The sequence below is a fragment of the Leptonychotes weddellii genome, chromosome 1 (genome assembly GCF_054177405.1).
Source record: "Leptonychotes weddellii isolate Sample4059 chromosome 1, ASM5417740v2, whole genome shotgun sequence".
Classification (NCBI taxonomy): Eukaryota; Metazoa; Chordata; class Mammalia; order Carnivora; family Phocidae; genus Leptonychotes; species Leptonychotes weddellii.
Window position 1 is genome coordinate 108,819,077 of NC_138369.1, and position 20,006 is coordinate 108,839,082.

At 41.1% G+C, this 20,006-nt stretch overlaps 1 protein-coding gene across 2 annotated transcripts in view; it reads left to right on the forward strand.

Annotated features, from left to right (window-relative positions):
• FNDC3B (fibronectin type III domain containing 3B) overlaps positions 1–20,006 on the forward strand; it is a 326,828-nt gene that overhangs the window by 231,290 nt on the left and 75,532 nt on the right. For both annotated transcript variants that reach the window (XM_081829673.1, XM_081829674.1), the window contains exons 8-10: positions 6,360–6,511; positions 8,999–9,058; positions 17,625–17,763. In XM_081829673.1, the coding sequence (XP_081685799.1) occupies positions 6,360–6,511; positions 8,999–9,058; positions 17,625–17,763 (351 nt within the window). The remainder of the gene's footprint in view (positions 1–6,359; positions 6,512–8,998; positions 9,059–17,624; positions 17,764–20,006) is intronic.

Sequence of the window (20,006 nt, forward strand, 5' to 3'; positions counted from 1 at the left end):
CCTCTGAGAGTCTCCCTGGATGGCTGTCCCTGCCCATTAAGTAGGATTCTCCACAGTACTTAGAACCATTGTTACTCCCCCAGCCTCACTGTGCTCTGCGTGTAGGTATGTCATACACTGTACGCCATTTACTTGTTGCTGGGTCTGTCCCGGTAATCTGTGAGCTCCTCTAGAATGGGCTCTGTGTCCTTTGTATATCTTCAGTGCAATTTTTAGACTTACTGAGTTTGTTTCACTAGCAGGGCACCCAGAGAGGTAAACCCAGTGGGCAGTCGCGAGTGTCTGGAAGGTCAGTGCTGTGGAGAGAAGGGGGAATGAGACCTCGATCAGGAGATCACATCGCATGGAGTTACGGTTCAAGAGAGGAGTGGCTGATAGCTTTGGGGCTGGCGGGGGGGCGGGGTTGGAGTGGGGGTGGAGCATGGAGAGAGGTTAGAAAAGCTTGGGGGACAAAATCATGGGAGAAGCTTACATTTGTGGTACAGCAGAATGAAGAAAACTCCATGAGGAAGACAGGAGTCAGGATCAGAGTGCAAAGGCAGAGCAACTGGTTAGTTGACAGTCTCAGATCCAGTCACAAAACTTCATAGTCCAGTCTTGCTCTTGTGAACACACACCATGTTTGTCTTGAGTTATTCCTAGTCGTTTCTTGACTGCAGAAGTGACGGAGTTTGTGTTTATTAGGATTATGTGGCTCTAGCAAGATAAGAGCACTATTTAAATGCATTAGTCCTTTCCTTGATTCAGCATTTATTAAGCACTTAACTCTGTGCTTCTTAGAGCAAGATCAATAGACCAGCTTATATGTAAACAGATATGGCATGAGCTGTAACATTGATAAGATTGTCATCTGAGTGGTCAGAAAGTCCAAAATGGTCTCACTAGGCTAAAGTCAAGGTATTGGCAGGGCTACGTTTTTTTCTGGAGGCTCTGGGGTGAATCTGTTTCCTTATCTTTTCCAGCTGCTTCTAGAGTTTGCCTGCATCCCTTGGCTTGTGGCCCCTTCCATCCTCCTGTCTCCCTCTCTGACTTTCCTGCCTCCTCCTTTCACTTAGAAGAACGCTTGCTATTACACTGAGCCCACCCGAATAACCCAGGATAGTCTCTGTCTCACAGGATCCTTAAGTTAATCACATCTGCAGAGTCCCTTTTACCTGGCAGGGCAAAATCTTCATAGGCTCCAGGGATTAGGATGTGGACCTATTTTGGGCGTCATTATTTCCCCTCTGGTCCCCACATAAATCTTGTCTGCCTGGTGATCGCCCCCTTGCCCTTCCCAGCCCAGTTAGTCGTCTTACACATTTTTTTTCCTCCGTCCCCTCCTCTCCCTCCCTGCCTCTCCTCCCCTGTCTCTGTCTGAAGTTCCTATTCATGATTGTGTCTTATTTATCTTTGTGCCTGATACCTAGCACTGTCCTTGGCACATCATGAACCCTTAACCTATATTTGCTGAATAAATGTGGGGCCGACTGCAGTGGCTGCAGCTAGGTTCTGGCAAGGGAGACAAATGCCTCAAGGCCTGCCGGCATCAGATGCGGCTCGGCCTGCACAGTGGAGTGTGGGGACAGCCGGTGCCAGAGCTCGAGGTGACAGCATGGAAGGGAAGGACCCCTGCTGTGCAGTCTGGCCCTCTGGGCTGTTAACTGTCTCTGTGATCTTGGGTAAGTGACATAAGCTCCCTGAGCCTCGGTTTCCTCACCTTGGAAAGGTAGGAGAATAAATACCGCACGGGACTCTCAGAAGTAAATGATCGTCAGTGTGTAGAGGACTTGGGATGGAGTGTGTCCCGGTGGCGTAAAGCGCGTCATTATGCCGAAGTGAAACTCCCTGCCCCACTGTGCAATGGCAGGGGGTGGCCCGCTGCTTTCCAGGCAAGATGCGGTTGGCACTTGGTGAATTTGCTTTTTCCTTCCACCACGTCAGATAACCCCTCTCAGTAAGAGGCACATATTTTTCTTTGAGATTCTGTAGATGATTTGTTTTGGGTGTAGAAACAATATTTAGGATTTGTCGATTCTAGCCGTCTTTCTAGGACTTAGGACTCCCTGAATTAAGCAAGTCATTGGCTCTTCAGAAACTCAGATACTATAGAGACCCACATAACTTAGCCATTGAGTAAAAACAGGGTACGCGTTGACGAGGTAATTTGTCCTGAGACTAAGAATTAGGTGCCTTGGGATGCGCAGTCCTAGCCACTGCTATGTCACAGAAACAAGGTTGCTGTTATTCTACGTTTAGGAAGAAACCTCTATCAGTACGTGCCACCTCCAACCCAGCAAGGTTTAATCAGCTCTGATGGTGGTGCTAGATGTTGTCCCCCACATCCTGCTGGGCTGTTTATTTTCAGGGTGCAAATAAATGTAAGCTGCATTGTTTCCATCCAGTAATGTTTAGCTTGTGGAAACAATTGATTTGTCAGTTCCAGAAGTGAGTAAACTGACCTAAGAGAAATAACTGTCCCTCCAAGAAGCCATTCCTTGAAAAAATAAACAACACTATATCTGAAAAGATTTGAGGTTCTTAGCACTTACGGAATGATAGAAACAGATGATTGTGAAATATAGATTTGAGTGTCTTTTTTTTTTGAATAATGATCTCTGACCTCTTCCTTTTAAATTTTCCATTGTGTTGTTATTTTTCATGATGGTACTTTTGAAGTGAAGCCAATATTTCCATGGTGATATTTCCTTAACGTACTCCCTAATTGGATCTGCAGGCCTCCCACATAGTTAACTCCAAAGTCCTGACCAAATTTAGAAGCTACTAACTTAACATAGAAATATTTTACATGGGAGGAATAATTGAGTAACTTTATGAGAATAAATGGTATTTTTTTTTTTTTTTATTATTTGAGAGAGAGAGAATGAGAGAGAGCATGAGAGGCAGGAGGGTCAGAGGGAGAAGCAGACTCCCTGCTGAGCAGGGAGCCCGATGTGGGACTCGATCCCGGGACTCCAGGATCATGACCTGAGCCGAAGGCAGTCGCTTAACCAACTGAGCCACCCAGGCGCCCGAGAATAAGTGGTATTTTTGATTCAGATAATATCATTTGCATATGATATAATCTAAGAATTAAGATAGTAAAATTTTACAGAAAAATATTAAAATAACTGAACAGGAGAGAAAGCGGGGGGGACAAAGAGAAAGAGAGCTAAAGACTATTTATCAAATAGCTACCAGATCATGCAGTCTTACTTCCTAATGTGTATGCACATATATATATGCTTTTACCTAGCAGTTGCCCTCGAGTTGGAGTCTGCATTTAATAAACACATAGACAACAACAATTTCTAATCAGTATGTGATTATTTAGAAATAAATGGTGGTTTTGTGAATCCTTCTAGATCCTTCAAAGCAGTTTAATTTCTATGCAGGCTTGCACTGGTAACCTCCACAACAGACCCTTTTACATCTCTGGTGCCAAAGCAAGTGTCAACTTGGGTCTTGTCCAATAATTTTGTAGCTAGAAATCACCACTTTTATCATCATCATGAAGGAGATTGACTTCAGTTTGCGGTAGAATAATTAAACGTCAGGAAGTCAGTTTTATGGCTTCTACACTTCTTTTTTTGGATGTCAGCCATGACAACCCTTGTGATAGATTAGCTGCCCCAGTTTAGTTTGGTGGTCCCCGCAGGTGAGAAATCTTCCCCCCAGAAAGGTGAAATGTGTGAGAAGGCTTTCGCCTTGAAGGAGGCCTGAACCAGCCAGAGTTCTAGAGCTCGGATCTCTCGTTAGGGTTATCACCTCCCTGGACACTTGGAGGATGCATCTGGTGCTGAGGATTCCCCTTTATGTGAGGTTCTCTTGAAAGGCACCGGAGAATCGCCCGGCATCATCCTTGAAATGGAAGTGAGTTCCAAGTTTTGCCAGAGACAGAGCACTCTTTCTCTCAGGATTCCAGTGCTTAAAGAAAGGAGACCAGAGGCCCTGGAGTCTGTGAAAAGGAGGGAGCAGGAGCACAGCAAGGAGTGTTCCATTGGTTCCAGCGTAGTGCTAGTCATCTAGGTGGCATGTCTCTTAGCTCTAAGAAAGAATTCCCAGAAGCCACGGTTGCTGTTCTCTGAAAATGATGGGGCGTTCTCAGAGTGCGCTTCCGAAAGCCTGGCCCATCGGAAGAGCGCCTATCACAGAGCTCTGCGTTCAGTGGACCCTTTGCCGCCTTCAGGGCTTGCTCAGGGAATCTGGAGAAGGGGGAGCATTGTGTTAGTCAATGCTTCAAGTGCTGTACATCACTATTCCGTTAATAATTCAACCAAGTGTACATTCTTAATAGCTGATGAAAAAGATTTTAAAGGGATGTGAGTTTATGGATCCTTGTTCAGTATCTAAAGCGCTAGCGTTTGCCAAGCTGTTTTGAAACGTGATGTTATTTCACACCACCATTCATCAAATCGGTGTTACTCCACACTGTGTTCTTGGAACTGTGCCCAGTAGCCATTTGTCACCTCGGCTGCATGATTTTCTACCTAATCAGCCTTCTTTTTAATGTAAACGAAACTCTTCGTAGCAAAATATCTGCTAGGAGATAGTCTCTCACGCATCCTTCTCTTTCCACCGGGTTGGTGCTCTTTGAGGCAGACGTCCTAGGTTAGAAAGTAACAAAGTCAAAAGCTAAGTTATAGGGGTGTGAGAGGGAATGGTATCCTGAAGGCGTGTTACAGGGCAGGAGGGTATAGGGCAAGAGGAGATGCTAGTCTGGAGCCATAGCAACAAGAGTGGAGTTTGATTCTGTAACAATATCTCAGATTTTTTAAAGAGGTGTGTAATGCTGGTCTACCATCCACTGTGGCGCCTGTATCAGAAACTCAGACTATCTTACTCCCTTTGGTTTTTGTTTTTCATTCAACAAACATTTACTAAGCCACCACTACTCACAGTTGACTAGGACTTGGGTCCTGTCCTTAGGGAGTCCCACAGTCCGGTGGGAAAGGGAGACAAATGCCATAAACATGATTTGCGATAGTAAAGATAATAGCAAGTTGCTGTAGAACAGAGGGATGATGATAGGTGACACACTTATCTTTCAGGGAAGGTTACTTGGGGATAGTGAGGCCCGGCTGGGGTCGTGAATGATGAGTAGGAGTTTGACTAAAGAATTGGTTAAATACATCATGAGGCTATGTCTATACGGAGCAGAAATGATATGGAGGGATCTCTGCGAAAAATGGAATGAATGACAGACTGGAAAGGGAGATTCGGTACTCATATTCCATGTTACTCATGTTTTTAAATTATTTTGTGTTAAATTTTAATGCTCTGTATAGATCAGATAGTGACAAAAATGGAAGGAAAAAGGAAACTGAATAATTTACATATCTCTATCCGCAAACTAATAATAATCTACCACCAAACAGTCTTTATGAACATGAAGCTTTAGCATCTATACTAACTCTTGATTTTAAATATTTTATTCAGACCGGTATCAGAGAGCAGCAAAATAACCTTTAGAAACTTAGAAAGAACATCAAGTTCTTTTGACTTATTTTAAAGAATTAGACTATGCGTGAGGTTGGGTTTCTCTGGAAACAAGACTCTAAAACAAAGATGGGAGTGCAAATAGTGTATTTGGGAAGGCGGGGGTGCCCCAGGAAGCACCAGTTAGAGCAAGCACCTGGGATGGAAGGGCGGGAAGCCCACGGCAGGGTCTCTTACTGAGCAGCTTACAGCTGGAGGTGACTGGAGCCCCATCCTGCTGAGAACGGCATGTGGGTGGAGTGCAGCATGCCTCAGTGTGGTCCTAAGTAAGGGAAGAAAGTTGGGGTGTTCAAAGGTACCAGAGTTCTCTGTTCAAATGAAGTCTTACACAGAGGCTACACCAAAAAGAAAAAAGAAAAACAGAGCTGAGAAGAGGTAAAACATCATCTCAGCACCCATTTCAGCCTGGGCCTGGGTCCTCCTCCCCCATCGCTGGGTTCTCCTGGGAACTGAGGTCTTCAAGGAGCCTGGTTTGAGAGGTACTGGCTTTGAAGGCTGGGAGGCCACCAGAAAGTACCTGCAGATGTGGTTCCTTCCACGTAATGTGATGGCCATCACTGAGATCATGAGAGTCTCACATTCAACTTTTTACCTGTAAAAAAACATTCCCACACAAGGCTGACGATTTTACTTTCTGGAGGATCGAATGTGAATTATGTTATAAGGACAGGTGTTTCGGGAGCTATTGTGGACGTCGGGGCCTGGACAAGAGAGTACAAGAGATGGTTTTTGCGTCGTAATTAAAACTGTGTACCTTACATTGACTCCCGAGCCCGTCTTGGGCCACTACTCATCATCACAAAAATGTTACTGCAAGATGTAGTATCTGATGTATATAAAAATGGATTTGGATAATTTTGTCTGTGTTTGTTTTTCCTCAGGTTTCTAATATTCAGGCAAGAGCGGTTGTGCTGTCCTGGGCTCCCCCTGTTGGACTTTCATGTGGACCCCACAGCGGTCTTTCTTTCCCCTACAGCTATGAGGTCGCCTTATCCGACAAAGGACGGGACGGAAAGTACAAGATAATTTACAGGTAGCCTGTATCTCCATGTGTTTTCTCCGCTGCCGCACAGTGAAATTGGAGTCATTAAGGAAAATCAGAAACAGGAAAAATTTAGAGGCCTTGCAAACTTTGCTTTAAATAGTTCATTTTAAGAATTAGTGATAATTGCAAGAGTTATTTTTGTCCAGAGTAATTACCAATCAGAAATGACTTTTGTAGAGCTATTTGGTGTTGATGAGCTATCACTTGGTTATGTCAGCTTGTCAGTATAGTACTACAGAAAAATTTCCATTAACACCTATCGGGTAAAAAGTGAGCGTGACTTTGAGATTTTTTATATGTCAGTCATGCACTTACATGATTGATTACCTCTTTTTAGACCCAGACCATTTTCTAGTCTGGTTTTTTGAAATTCTACATTATGGTTTCCTTCCATTTCATTCTAATTCTTACCGTCCACCAGAGTTTTCTAGCCTGTAGTAAAGATTCCTTGAAAGCATTTCAGCCCAAGGCTTTCTTTTTTTTTTTTTTTTTTAAGATTTTATTTATTTATTTGCGAGAGAGAGAATGAGAGACCGAGAGCACGAGAGGGAGGAGGGTCAGAGGGAGAAGCAGACTCCCCGCTGAGCTGGGAGCCCGATGCGGGACTCGATCCCGGGACTCCAGGATCATGACCTGAGCCGAAGGCAGTCGCTTAACCGACTGAGCCACCCAGGCGCCCCAGCCCAAGGCTTTCTTAAATAAGTTTAGTCCACAAGGTAAGGGATTGTCCCACACCACAGAAACCAGGTCACACTGGCTCACTCCTGGGTGAGGACACTGCGGTGATTCCCCATTTTACTTAGAATAAAATCCTAACTCCTTACTCCAGCTCCCAACCATTTGGTTCTATTCGAGAAGTCCAAATTGGCAAAGAAACACAGGGCACCATTTGCCCCAGCCGCTCCAAGAAACAGTGTCTGTCGGGGCAGGATGACTGCTGGTGGTAGAAGCTAACCTCGTGCGCCCAGAGGGGCTAGGCCGATGACAGAAGTGAGGAAAGGAGGAAGGTTGGGGGTGAGGTGTACAGGAGCACTCCTGTCTTCCTCTGAAAGCGGCAACCGCCACTCACCTAAACTAGGTTGTTGCCATCGGGGAATGCAGGCGTAGAGGTGCCGATGTCTTTGGATTTTGTTCTGTTTTGTTTTTTTCCAAGAAATACTGGAAATCTGAATTGTTATGTAAGCCTTCCTAACGTCAAACTCATTCAGCAAATTCAAAGACACGTTAAGGGTACAGTGCAGGTCAAACAAGAACTGTAGGCACCGTGTGGACGCTGGCTTACAGTTTGCAACTTTAAAAGAGTATTTTGTTTGAAATAATTTCCAACTTATAAAATGTTGCAGAAATATTTTTTTTTATTCTTATGTTAATCCCCATACATTACATCATTAGTTTTTAAAATGTTGCAGAAATAAAGAGATCAAGGAAGTGACCCAGATTTCGCCTATTAGTTACCTTTTTCTCCTCTTTGGTTTACTATTGGAGTTATTCTGTCTCTCTTATTTTTATCTCCTCCCAACCTGTGTTTTTTCCCACTAGTTGTCTATGGCATGGCCTTTTACTGCTAAATACTTCAGTATACTTCCCAGGAATAAGGGTATTTTCTTACATAGCCGCAGTGCAGTTACCAGCTTCATGAATGTACATTGATAAAATACTTTGATGTAGTCACCGTCCACATTCCAGGTTTATCAGTTCATTAAATACTATCTTAGAGCATTTTTCTCCCCCTCTAGGACAGAATCCTGTCCAGGGTCAGATATTACAGTTCGTGGACATATGTCTTTCACCTGTAATTTGGAACACTAACACAGTATTTGTCTTTTGTGGCCCTGACGTTTTTTGAGGAATACAGTCAGATCCCCACCCCTCACCTTTTAAAAACTTTAATGGAACATTCCTTATTTTATGTTGGCCATTGCCTCATGATTAAGCTGAGTTGCATTTGCAACTTCTGATCATATAAGTGGTTTTGTTTTATGTAAGAGAGAATTGATTTGTATGTGTATATATCGGAGAGCTATTAGTATGGATATGTGAGGGAAGCACACTGAGATTTCTTCAAGAGAGTTGAGAAGTTGAAGCATTTGGGGTTCCTGCCAAGGTGAATCTGAGAGCTACCTTCAGTTGACAGCTGGTATAGTTATTTTACACTTATATTTATCTCTCTATTTAATTTCCTTGCTTATTTGTTTTTATGTATTTACTTTGAAGAACTGATAAGACCTTTTGAAACTTCATTAGTAAGTTAATCTTGCCATTTTTCCGATCTAGGATGACATCATTCAAAAGAATCTAATTTTCTAGTCCAGAAGGGTAATAATACCAGATAGGCAAGTTTATTTCTGGCTTATGGTGGAATCACACACAGGAGTTCTGGAATCATTGCCCTACATGACTATGAGACCCAAATCCCAAACCTGTCTTTACTGTTGAAACTGGTATCATTGACTAATAGATGATTTTTCTTTGCAGTGGAGAAGAATTAGAATGTAACCTGAAAGATCTCAGACCAGCGACTGATTATCATGTGAGGTGAGTTAGGATCTGAGACCTGACCTATGTTGGATAATTCAGATTGCTGAAAGAAATCATGTGCTCCTTTTCAAAAGTTTTTGGGTAAGGGCACTTGCCTAACCAAAAGTTGTAATACCTTAGCTCATTGGCCACGCATTAGTGCTGTGCACTTGAGAGCATAGTGATTGGGGAGTACACAGTAAGGCTTCTGGTCATAGAAAAACAGATGATACACTGAACTGAATTTTTAAAATGATTTTTAAAATAACTTTCATAGGGATTCCTGGGTGGCTCAGTCGGTTAAGTGTCTGCCTTCAGCTCAGGTCATGATCCTGGGGTTCCGGGATCGAGTCCTGCATCAGGCTCCCTGCTCAATGGGGAGCCTGCTTCTCCCTCTGCTTGTTGCTCTCTCTCTCTTGCTCTCTGACAAATAAATAAATAAAATATTAAAAAAAAAAATAAGATAACTTTTATAAAGATCTATTGACTATATGGTTTCACATATAATATTTCCTTTCTGTAAAAGAAATGAATATTTTGCCATTGGTGTATCAGTTGTTTGTTAAAGCCCTTTACATATAAACTGTATATTCAGCACAAATGAATAAGTCTTGCCATGTTGCAAGAACACCTTTGGGCCTTAAAAGATAGTAGGTTTTGAAATGAAACAAGTAATGCAAATATCAAATTATCTCTGATAAGAATTAACCCAACTCGGCAAACCAGTGAATCCATATAATCCGATACATAGTCTGATATTGCTATTGTGATTTTTTCTGGGATCCCTGCTGTGACTACTATAAAAGCAGAGCTAGCTAATTTTAGGAAGAAACCCAGCCAACCATAGACTTGTGAAGAGGAGAGTATTACAGGAACTTTTACAGAGCTCATCTCATCATTTTAAGATACATTCACATATCCATTTGCAAATAGACAGGTCTCTGAATGTGATCCGTAACATTTTTTAAATTTAAATTTTAACTTAAAATTTTATTTAATTTATAAGCTGACCAGAAATTGTAATTTTATCTAAAAGAATACACAACAGTGGATTCTGTCTTCATTCTTCATTTATGCATGTGTGCATCAAAGTGTGTAGTACAGTTGCAACATCAAGCACACATTCTTTATTATACTTTCCAAAGGTTCTTTCATGATGGAGTGGAGGGAACATAACCGAACAGGAGGAACATATATTAATTATGAGGCAGCTTGAGTCCTAGTCTGGTTCTGCTGTGAACTGACTATTTTAACCATGCTTAATCACATAGAATCAAGGCCACAATGTTCTCTATAACAAAGGTAGGGAAGTAGGGATGTGTTCAGATTATAATACCTTATTAGCCACATAAGTGTTTAAAACTAAGTTTAAAGCCATATGTAAAAGAGCAGGGTGTTTTATATTCAGTCTCAGCATGCTTATCTGCTTGGTTGTTGTATTGCATAGAACTCTGTTGCAACTCTCTCTTCCTGTTTAAATCAAAACATTTGGATTTTGAATCTCTTAGCTTCAGCCCAAGCATATTGAACTTTTCACAGTCTGTACAAACAAAAAAATGGGTGTAATTTGTGAAACTGAGATGATAATAGAAATACTTTATTCTTTCAAACGGTTGATTTAACAACGAACCAGAAAATGTACCACCATATAGGGAGCCATGTAAATGTTCCGCGTTAGTCATTGTTAACATATATTTCCTTTTCTCTCCATCTTTTAATAGTTGATACTGCTTTATAAAGGTTTACTTTATTAATTTCCTGCTCACTCATGAGCTAACAATGTCTTTTTAAAGAACATAAATGTCTTCAGGAGTCTGCCCTTGATTTGCCATTCAAATCTGTTGTTTCCCTTCATTTCTTTTTAACTCGTCTCACAAAGGGTAAATTCTGATAACATTGGCTCATTGGTTCTTTTTACTGCCACGTCTTGTAAGCATCTTGAACTCCCAGGCAGATAAAAGGAATAATCAATGGATGCTCCAAGAGGAATAGGAACATGAGGTAGTTACTCTCTAAAGGCTTGGATCCAGACTTTCCCCTGACACATCAGGGACCCCACTCTTGTGATACACATCACACCCTGCGACACCACACACCAGCCTAGGGCACTACCGTTATGTGGTCTCTTTCTCTGCTTGCCAGAGAGTTAGAAAATTCTCCTCTTTTGGTCATAATTTCTCTTAGTATTTAAAAAAAATTCTCTCCTAATAAAATTGTCTACAGTCCAGATTTTCCTTTTTCCCTGCCTGGTCCCCAGTTCTTGTAGATCATTCACTCTCTCACCTTATACAGTCTTTCCTTTTTCAAGCTAGAGAAGAATCGAAATGCTTGCAACTCCTGCTTAGATTTAGCTTCCACTGCCTTGAATTGCTTTGGTGAGGCAGTGTGACAGTAGGGGACAGAGCTTGGACTTGGGGGTTAATGGCCCAGTCACTTAGTAAGGGTGTGTGCTTAGGCAAGCCACTTAAACTTAAATAACCTTGTTTTCTCATTTATAAAATGAGAATAAGGATACCAGCCTCAGGAAGATGGTGTGAGAACAAATGAAGCATATGTGCAAACCTATTCTAAATCTGTAAAGTGTATAAATGTTGTTTCTGTTTGTTCTGTTTTGTTTTTCCAAGATGTTGCGGTGTTTCCATGCTCTGACGATAAAAAAGACTTCATGACATAGGTTCAAAGCCTGTGTATGGTTCGACCATATCACTTACTATTTTATTGGGATAAAGATATGTCATACTTGGCCCTGGAAAAAAAAAAAGCAAAATCTCTTTTTATGATGTAGCTGAGTTAACATTCACAACGTCTTAGTTCCAGGAAGTAAGCTCATATCAGACACAGTAGACTCAAATATAATTTTAAATTTAACAGTCACCTCTAATGCCTCAAAAGGCTGGATGGAAATAATTTTCTCACTAAGTTTCCGTAATAGAAGCTGCAGAAGAATTCCATTACTGGATGGCTGCAAAATAAGCAATTACATTCATTGCCATTTTTATTTATTTGTGTGTTACGAGTTAGAAAGTGTCACCCTGGTGCAAGTCTGTAGAGCCAATGATGGAAACGAGAGAGTTCTTTCAGCACTTCCAAGCAGGCTACCTTCTCCTTCCAGTTCCTAACACTGCACGTTTCGATGAAGGCCTGCAGAAGCCTCCCTGCACCACCTTCAGCAGAGTAAAGGGTTTCTTTTTCATGTCATATACTAAAGTCCTGTCTCGGGCTTCTTTTCTTACATTTCTTGTTGCCTTCGATTTTGTTACTCTGATTCCATCCCCTTCATTCAGATCGTTCCATATCTTCATTCAGTGCTTTTTCCTATTTTCAACTCTTTTTTCTCCCTCCTGTTAGTGAGTATTGCCTGAGTTCACCAATCAGATATACAAACCTTTTTGGGGGGGGGCGGGCGGTGCGCCTGGGTGGCTCAGTCGTTAAGCGTCTGCCTTCAGCTCAGGTCATGATCCCAGGGTCCTGTGATCGAGCCCCACATTGGGCTCCCTGCTCTGCGGAAGCCTGCTTCTCCTCCTCCTACTCCCCCTGCTTGTGTTTCCTCTCTCGCTATGTCTCTCTCTGTCAAATAAATAAATAAAATCTTAAAAAAAAAACCCTTTTTTTAAGTAGCAGTCTCTTGATCATGGATGCTGTCATTGACTGGGGCTTAGCTAGCCTCACTTCCTGGGCAGGGTAGCTCGTGACCTCTGCCTATCAGCCCACTGGGATCGGGAATCCTCCAGACAGTGCTACCGGTCGTGCCTCTGTGGCTGTTTAGATTGGCACTTGCCACACCATTGAGGCCAAATTCCACATGGAAAATTGTATATTGAGACATGTTAGGTTTTAAAGATTTGTTTTCTTACTCACTTTTTGCTATGAGTTTTTGTGTTTAATTTCTGCACATCTAACTATTCAGCCTTTTTTTTTTTCCCCCTCCTGGTGATTGAGGAAAATAATACTCCTATTATGTTAATTTGAAAAATTTAGGTGTTGGGTCTTGGGTTAGATTCTTACTAAAGTCATCACTTTTATATTTGTTACCAAGTTCTAACACAAATTGCTTTTTGCGTTTTAATGTTGGTTGAATGTTGAAAAGAAATCAATTTGTAATTACCAAAGTGTATTTAATATTCAGTGCTTCCATATAGGGCATTGTATTATTTATTGTATAAAGCCACCAATACAGAATCTTGTTTGTATGTGTGTGTGAGAGAGAGAAAGACAGAGACAGAAAGATTGTGTGTGGTGTGTGTGTGTGATTATATGTTGAAGAGGGAGAAATGAGAAAAATCCAGTACATACATCATACATGAATAACTATTTTATAATACTTGTAAGTATATAAGTTTATATACATGAACATTTATATTCATTGATTTATACGAGATACACAAAAATACCATATTCCTAATTGGTAGTTTTAGAATTAATACTGACACTGAACTAACCGTTTTATTGTGGAAGTCAAGAACAATGATGGGATAATCAGGAATTTGAGTGATGGAATGGGTAGCAATTTCATGACAAACTTTGAAGCAGTTTCCAGTCATTGGCATTAACAGTTTGGCAAAGAAATTGTCCAGAAATGATATCACGTAATAACATTTCTCAGAAAAATTACATGATGAAATATTTCCAAAAATACGGTTGACCATCTCAGTACAGAATTATGAAATAGGTGTTATTGACTAGAAACCGTGGCTCCTACCACGTCACAGATGTGCTGGAGGAAGTTGGAGGCGAATTTCTGAAATTTTAGGAGCACCTGTTTCATAAGCATTTAGTCAGTATTTAAACTGAAACAAATGTGAAAACCCAACACAAGATTAATCATATCATTAGAAAAACGTATTCTTCTTGGCTGGGATAAATGCAAAAGGAACTGAACTGTTTGCTGATTTGTTTAACCCAAGAAACTGATCCTCCTTTCACATGATGATACTTAGAGAAACACATCACCATCCTATGAAAAACATTATTACAATGTTCTTAAAAATAAAGCGTCATTTCCAGAGACTTTTCTGTAAAAGTTCCTGCTAAAAACGGAACAGTTAGTTGCTATCTATTTACTGAACAACTTTAATTGACGGGTATAATCATGGTATACTTAGATATTATGTCAGTTTTTAGATACGATATGCAGCACGTTTACATTGCCATATAAAATGGATCTCATTTCCTTTGTGGACAGACTTTTACAAGTGCAAAGCACTGAGTCCTGATTTAAATTATTACATTCTTTGAGTTGAAAGACAAGAAAAATAACTCCTTGTGGCTTGTACAACTGTCCATCTTCAACGACCTCAAATTTTTATTCTGTCACCAGGATCTTCTGTTCCTCCCATCAGCAGTCATCCTGCCAACCTGGCTATCAGGAGCTTCAGTCACTCCTGTCTCTCTAGCTTAATAAGTGTGGATTTTATGACTCCCAGAATCTCATTAAAGAGCAAGAGTGCACTTGACTGAGTCCAGATCTCCGCAGATAACTCAACCACACTCAGCCAGCCCTTTGTAGGCCCTTGTCCCTGCTTCCTTTCCTCTGCTCTATTTGCCGTGTAGATTTGGGGGCTGACTGTGTGTGAACATTCAGGACCCAGTCAACCTGAATAGTCTGAATTTGTAAACACATGCCCAGTGATTGTGAAGTGAAATTCTTCCTAGGAACCTAAGTGGGTCAAGAGCTGGGTCCAAGGCAGCTGAGAAGCCATCTCCGTGCTGAGGAAACAGCAGGAAGTGGTGAGGACTTGAGCTGGACAGCACCCGCCCCACCTCTCTATCTGGTTACTACCATGCAAGTATGCAGTTTTGTTGGTAGAACTTCTAAGAACTTCTAAGTTTTTCTCTAACTTCTAAGAGAAACCAGAGGTTCATTTTTCTAAATGAGAGATCTCCAGAACTTTAAGTGTTGGCTTGATGTTTAACTTTTTATTTCAGAAAATTTCAGATACAATCAGAAGTAGACAGTAATGGATTCTCATAGACCCATTGCCCAACTTCTCATTTCCTTGCTACCCCCACCTACTCCTCCTGCCCACACAGCTGTGAAGTCCAGACATCATAATATTTCATCTCTGCACCACATTACCATCATCACATGCCCATCCAAAATAAGCAAAAAGGATAATTCTTTCATGTCTTTAAAATTCAGGGACTGTTTCCATTTCCTCAACTGTCCTAAAAATGAAGGCTTTGTTTCTTCAGTTTGTTGTAATTGAAATTCAGACATGGTCTGAATATTCCGTTCGGCTGGTATCTCATAAATTTCTTTTCATTTGTAGGTTTCCCTCCCTTTCTATTTTGTCCCTTTGCAATTTATTTGTTGGAATAATTTTTTTTTTTTTTATCCCGTAGAATTTTCAGCAGTATGAATTAGGCTGATTGCATCCCTGTAGTTTTGCTTAATATATTCTCTTTGTGTTTCGTGGCAAAGAGGCTTAATCCAATACAGGTTTAGTGTTTCTGGCAAAGGTTTTATAGATAGTGGCATTATCTTTCATTAGGAGTGCGTGATGTCTGCTTATCTCTTTCTGTACTGATCATTGCCTGTGTCCTTCCATTCATGCATAGGTGGCTGTGATTTTTTTTTTTTCCCCCCTGGGCCAGATGTAACCCATGAGCCACCAGCTGTAGAATCCAACCAATCTATTAAAATTTAGGCAGGAACCCTGCCCACGTCTGGAATGTTCTGTGATTCATTTTAAGTAACTTAACTCCTAGTGAGCCTGTCCTGATACATGGAAATGATCTTGCCAAATCTACCATTCACTTTTATAATATCATGTGCCTACTTACAGTGAATGCAAAAAGGGACATTTCTTTTCATTAGGTTGGGTGAAGAGATCCTAATAAGTATCCTTTGTTTGGATCAGATGTCGTGGTGGACATAAGGCAAACAGGTCAAATATCCAGTAAATATGCTTCTTACCTTTTAAGATGGAACTAGGCATTAGTACTTTTAACATGCGTGACCTCCATAAATTCTTTGTGATAGACCTTGAGGAGCAAGGACCTTGCAAATCACATACCTAATTAGGTCCTGTTTTCCATAGTGTTGTTATCTCTAGCCATTGTTTATGTTCATTGGGTGGAGTGAGGGGAGATGGATTGTGGGTGTTCAGAGAAGCGTTAATTTGGGGATTAGTAAGGACAGTAGGCAGTAGAGTATAGCGGTTAGATTTCCACGACTGTGTTCAGTTGAGGCAACTTTCTAGCTGTGTAGCTTTGGGAAGCTTACTTCCCGTTTTGATTCTGAGTTTTCTTCTATCCTTAGTGGGACCTCAAGAATTAAGGGTTTGATTTATTTACCAACTCTGATTAGCTTAATCCTTGCATCTCTTTTAGGCAGCAAAAGTTTCTTTGTTGTCTTTTTAAAAGAGTAGATTTTCAAGTGGGATTTTTTTTTTAATGCTCAATATTAAGGAAAAAATGGAAAAATAGGAAAGAAGATGGTAAAAAATCAACATAACCCTATTTTATGCTATTTGAAAGAAGTATAATTTTATAGTAGTATGTTATATGCTTTTTCTTCATAGCTTCTCTGGAGAAATTGTGCCCATATGTTCAGCATTGAGCCAGGCATTTTAATGCGTAGAGTACACAGCTTTAATCTCGGCGCCAGGTGCAAAAGTAAAATGTTCACATGGATAAACTGTACCTGAACGTTATGTTTGTTGAGTCAGAGATGCACTTGGCAGTAGCAAGCATGTTTCTGTGTGTGAAACATCCATATTTCTACCTAAATATCTGCAGTGTTCGAAACAGTTTAAAGATCCCATTGTTTGTACTTCTCTTTCCAGTTTGTAGACTCTTAGTACTACTTCTTGTCTCTTTTCAGCCAACCCTTAACTCTTCTTTCAGCCTCCTTCCACACAAAGTCAGCTGGAGAGTGGCTTGATGGTTTTACAATGTATATTTAAAGACCAATTTGGGGATAAGGATATCTTTTTTCTTTCTTTCTTTCTTTCTTTCTCTCTCTCTCTCTCTCTCTCCTTCCCTCTCTCTCCTTCCCTCTCTCCCTTCCTCTCTTCCTTCCTTCCTGTTTCTCTCTCTCTTTCTCTTTCTCTCTCTCTCTCTCTTCCTCCCTCCCTCCCTTCCTCCCTTTCCTTCTTTCCCTTTCTTATTTATTTATTTCAAAGAGAGGGGGTAGGGGAGGACTGGAGGAGCAGAGGGAGAGAGAAACTCAAGCAGACTCTGCGCTCAATCGCAGGACCCATGAGATTGCGACCCGAGCCAGAAGCAGGAGTCCGGAGTCGGGCACTTAACCGACTGCACCACCTAGGCGCCGCAGAGATATTTTCTTATTCAGCATATTGTTTCCCAGTCAGTAGACCCTGCCTGCCTTAATTGGGGCAGAGGGTTCTGACCATTGGTGGAAGGAGAGAAGGAGTTGAGGCCCATTCCCTGCTGGGGTCATTATCCCCTGGAGATGCTGGCCATAGTTAGGTCAGGACAAGACCAGTAGGTAAGAGAAAGAGTCATGGTGTGTACTACATAAATTCTGTTCTTCTGTGGAAAGCCGTGGCGCAAACCTGAAATAAAAACCCTGGTCTTCCGCGATGGGCCACCGCCACTGACTATCTTTGTTTGCTTTCAGGGTATATGCCATGTACAATTCCGTAAAAGGATCCTGCTCTGAGCCCGTTAGCTTCACCACCCACAGCTGTGTACCTGAGTGTCCCTTCCCACCGAAGCTGGCACACAGGAGCAAAAGTTCGCTAACCTTGCAGTGGAAGGTGGGTAGCTGCAAAGTGTCGGGCACAGTCTTTGACGTCGAGCCATTTGAAACGTTTTCATTCAACACTACTCCAGTCTGGTGATGGTGTTTGATTTTCTACATAGTAACTATGTGAAACAAATTACTATGATATTGAAAGTTGTTATGTCTATAAAAACTGGGCAAAGCAGTAGGAGGTGGAAATACAAAGAAGATCTGCAGGGATAAATCTTTTAGGTTCATGAGCAATACGTTATACGTGATATGAATACTTAAGATACCTGAATTGCATCACTTTCTAATGGTTTCATTCATTTCAACAAACATTTGAACTGAAGACTTTAGTAGAAAGTTTTCATAAAGAAAGGTTTAGAGATAAGTTGGTTTCGGCTCCATTGGCTTCTTTCAGTGGCGACTCTGAAATGTTTAATATTTAAAACTGCCTAGAATGTTAAGCGTTCTAACTATTAAGACTTAACTAATTTTACTGATTAGGCCTTAGATCAGTTAGGGTTAGTCATTATTCTTTAAAGTCTGAATTGTATAGTAGTTTTCATAAAATACAATTTACTGGCTACAAGTAACCCTTGCCAAAGAGAGGTCTTTATGGTGTATCATTAGCTTATTAGCCACAGTTGTGTGTTCACAAGAAGATAGATTCTGTTATCAATCTCTATAGTAATTATTTCTCTTTGTTTATATTTTAAAGATTATTTATTTATTTATTTATTAGAGAGTGAGCAGGAGAGAAACAGCATGAGAGGGGAGAGGGTCAGAGGGAGAAGCAGGCTCCCCGCTGAGCCGGGAGCCCGATGTGGGACTCGATCCCAGGACCCTGGGATCATGACCCGAGCTGAAGGCGGTCGCTTAACCAACTGAGCCACCCAGACACCCTCTCTTTGTTTATGTTTTAAATGCAGTTTAAGATGTGAAATTTCTAGAGATAGAGATAAAGAGTTATGGTGTTTGGGGAATAGGCTAATGTGTGAAAGAAGTAAGATGGCTAGGGAGATCTTGTATTGGTGAAGACATACTTTGTCCTTTGGTTCCCAGTGCAGGAGGTTGAATTTATGCAGGGCATCCATAAAGGCCTTTGAGAGCCATAGTTAGCAATAAAGCCCGGGCTTCTGGAGACCCCTCTCATGTGGGCAGCTGCGTTCTCATAGCCACTGGCCAACATGGCATGTGTTACTTGGCAAAGGCAAAGTTTAGACTGGCTTAGAATCTGAACTATTTTATTTTCCTTCCTGGCTTCCAGGGATAATCCAGGTCAGTGATTCCCTACCTTTTCAGAGTTGTAACACCCAACTGGTCATCATAAGTCCTTGGAGATACACATCCATTTTAAAACATGGTCTCTATTTGTGCATGTACATACATGAACATTATCTTTTTTAAAGGAAAGAATTAAAATTCATTTTGTTTGGAAAATATAAGAAATCTTCTTAAAATTACCAGAGGGACCCTGGGGTCTTATAAACCTAAAGTTGGGAATCACTGATACATACTCAGCTTAAAACCTGGATGAAATCCAGGTCTTAGGCAGACCAGCGTCTTCAAGAAAAAGGTTACTTATTAGGAGGAAAATAGTTCACATTTTCTTTCTCCTTTTGTAAATCAGAAACATACTCTTATTCCATGAAGTCAAGTACAAACTTAAAAGTTCTGGATTCAGTTCAGTTTTCATTAAATGTCCTTAAAACAGATTTCCTAATCACAGTGCACCGGCTGGGGGCCCGAGGACAGGGGGACAGGGCTATGACTGCCCACCTGTCCTTGAACCCACAAACACACAGAGTCAAGATCTTCTCACTTCTTGTTAGTCAGCAGTAGGAGATAGGGCAATACAAAAACCAAAGTCAGTGCTCCCATGCTCAAGGAATTAAGAACTCGGTGGTGGGGCAGGATATCCTAGAAGAAACTACTGAAAGAACAGTTTCTCTAGAGAAATTTATAAACATCATAAACATAGTTTTTATCTTAGAAATGGAGTCTCATCTAAAACTTCGATTGTGTCCATTATTTAGAACTTCATATATATCCCTGTCTCCCAAAATGAGCCCACAAACCCTGAGATTACAGTTCAGTAGAACATAGAGCACTCCCCTGAAATCTGGATTTGAGACTCAGGGGTGATGTGACCCAGACGGTGAAAGGAGGGAGAAGAGTTTCTTGATAAATTTAACTAGTATTTACTGAGCCCTTGATGATGATTTATTAGTCACAAAAATAAAACAACAGCTATTGTTCCCCAAGTGCTTC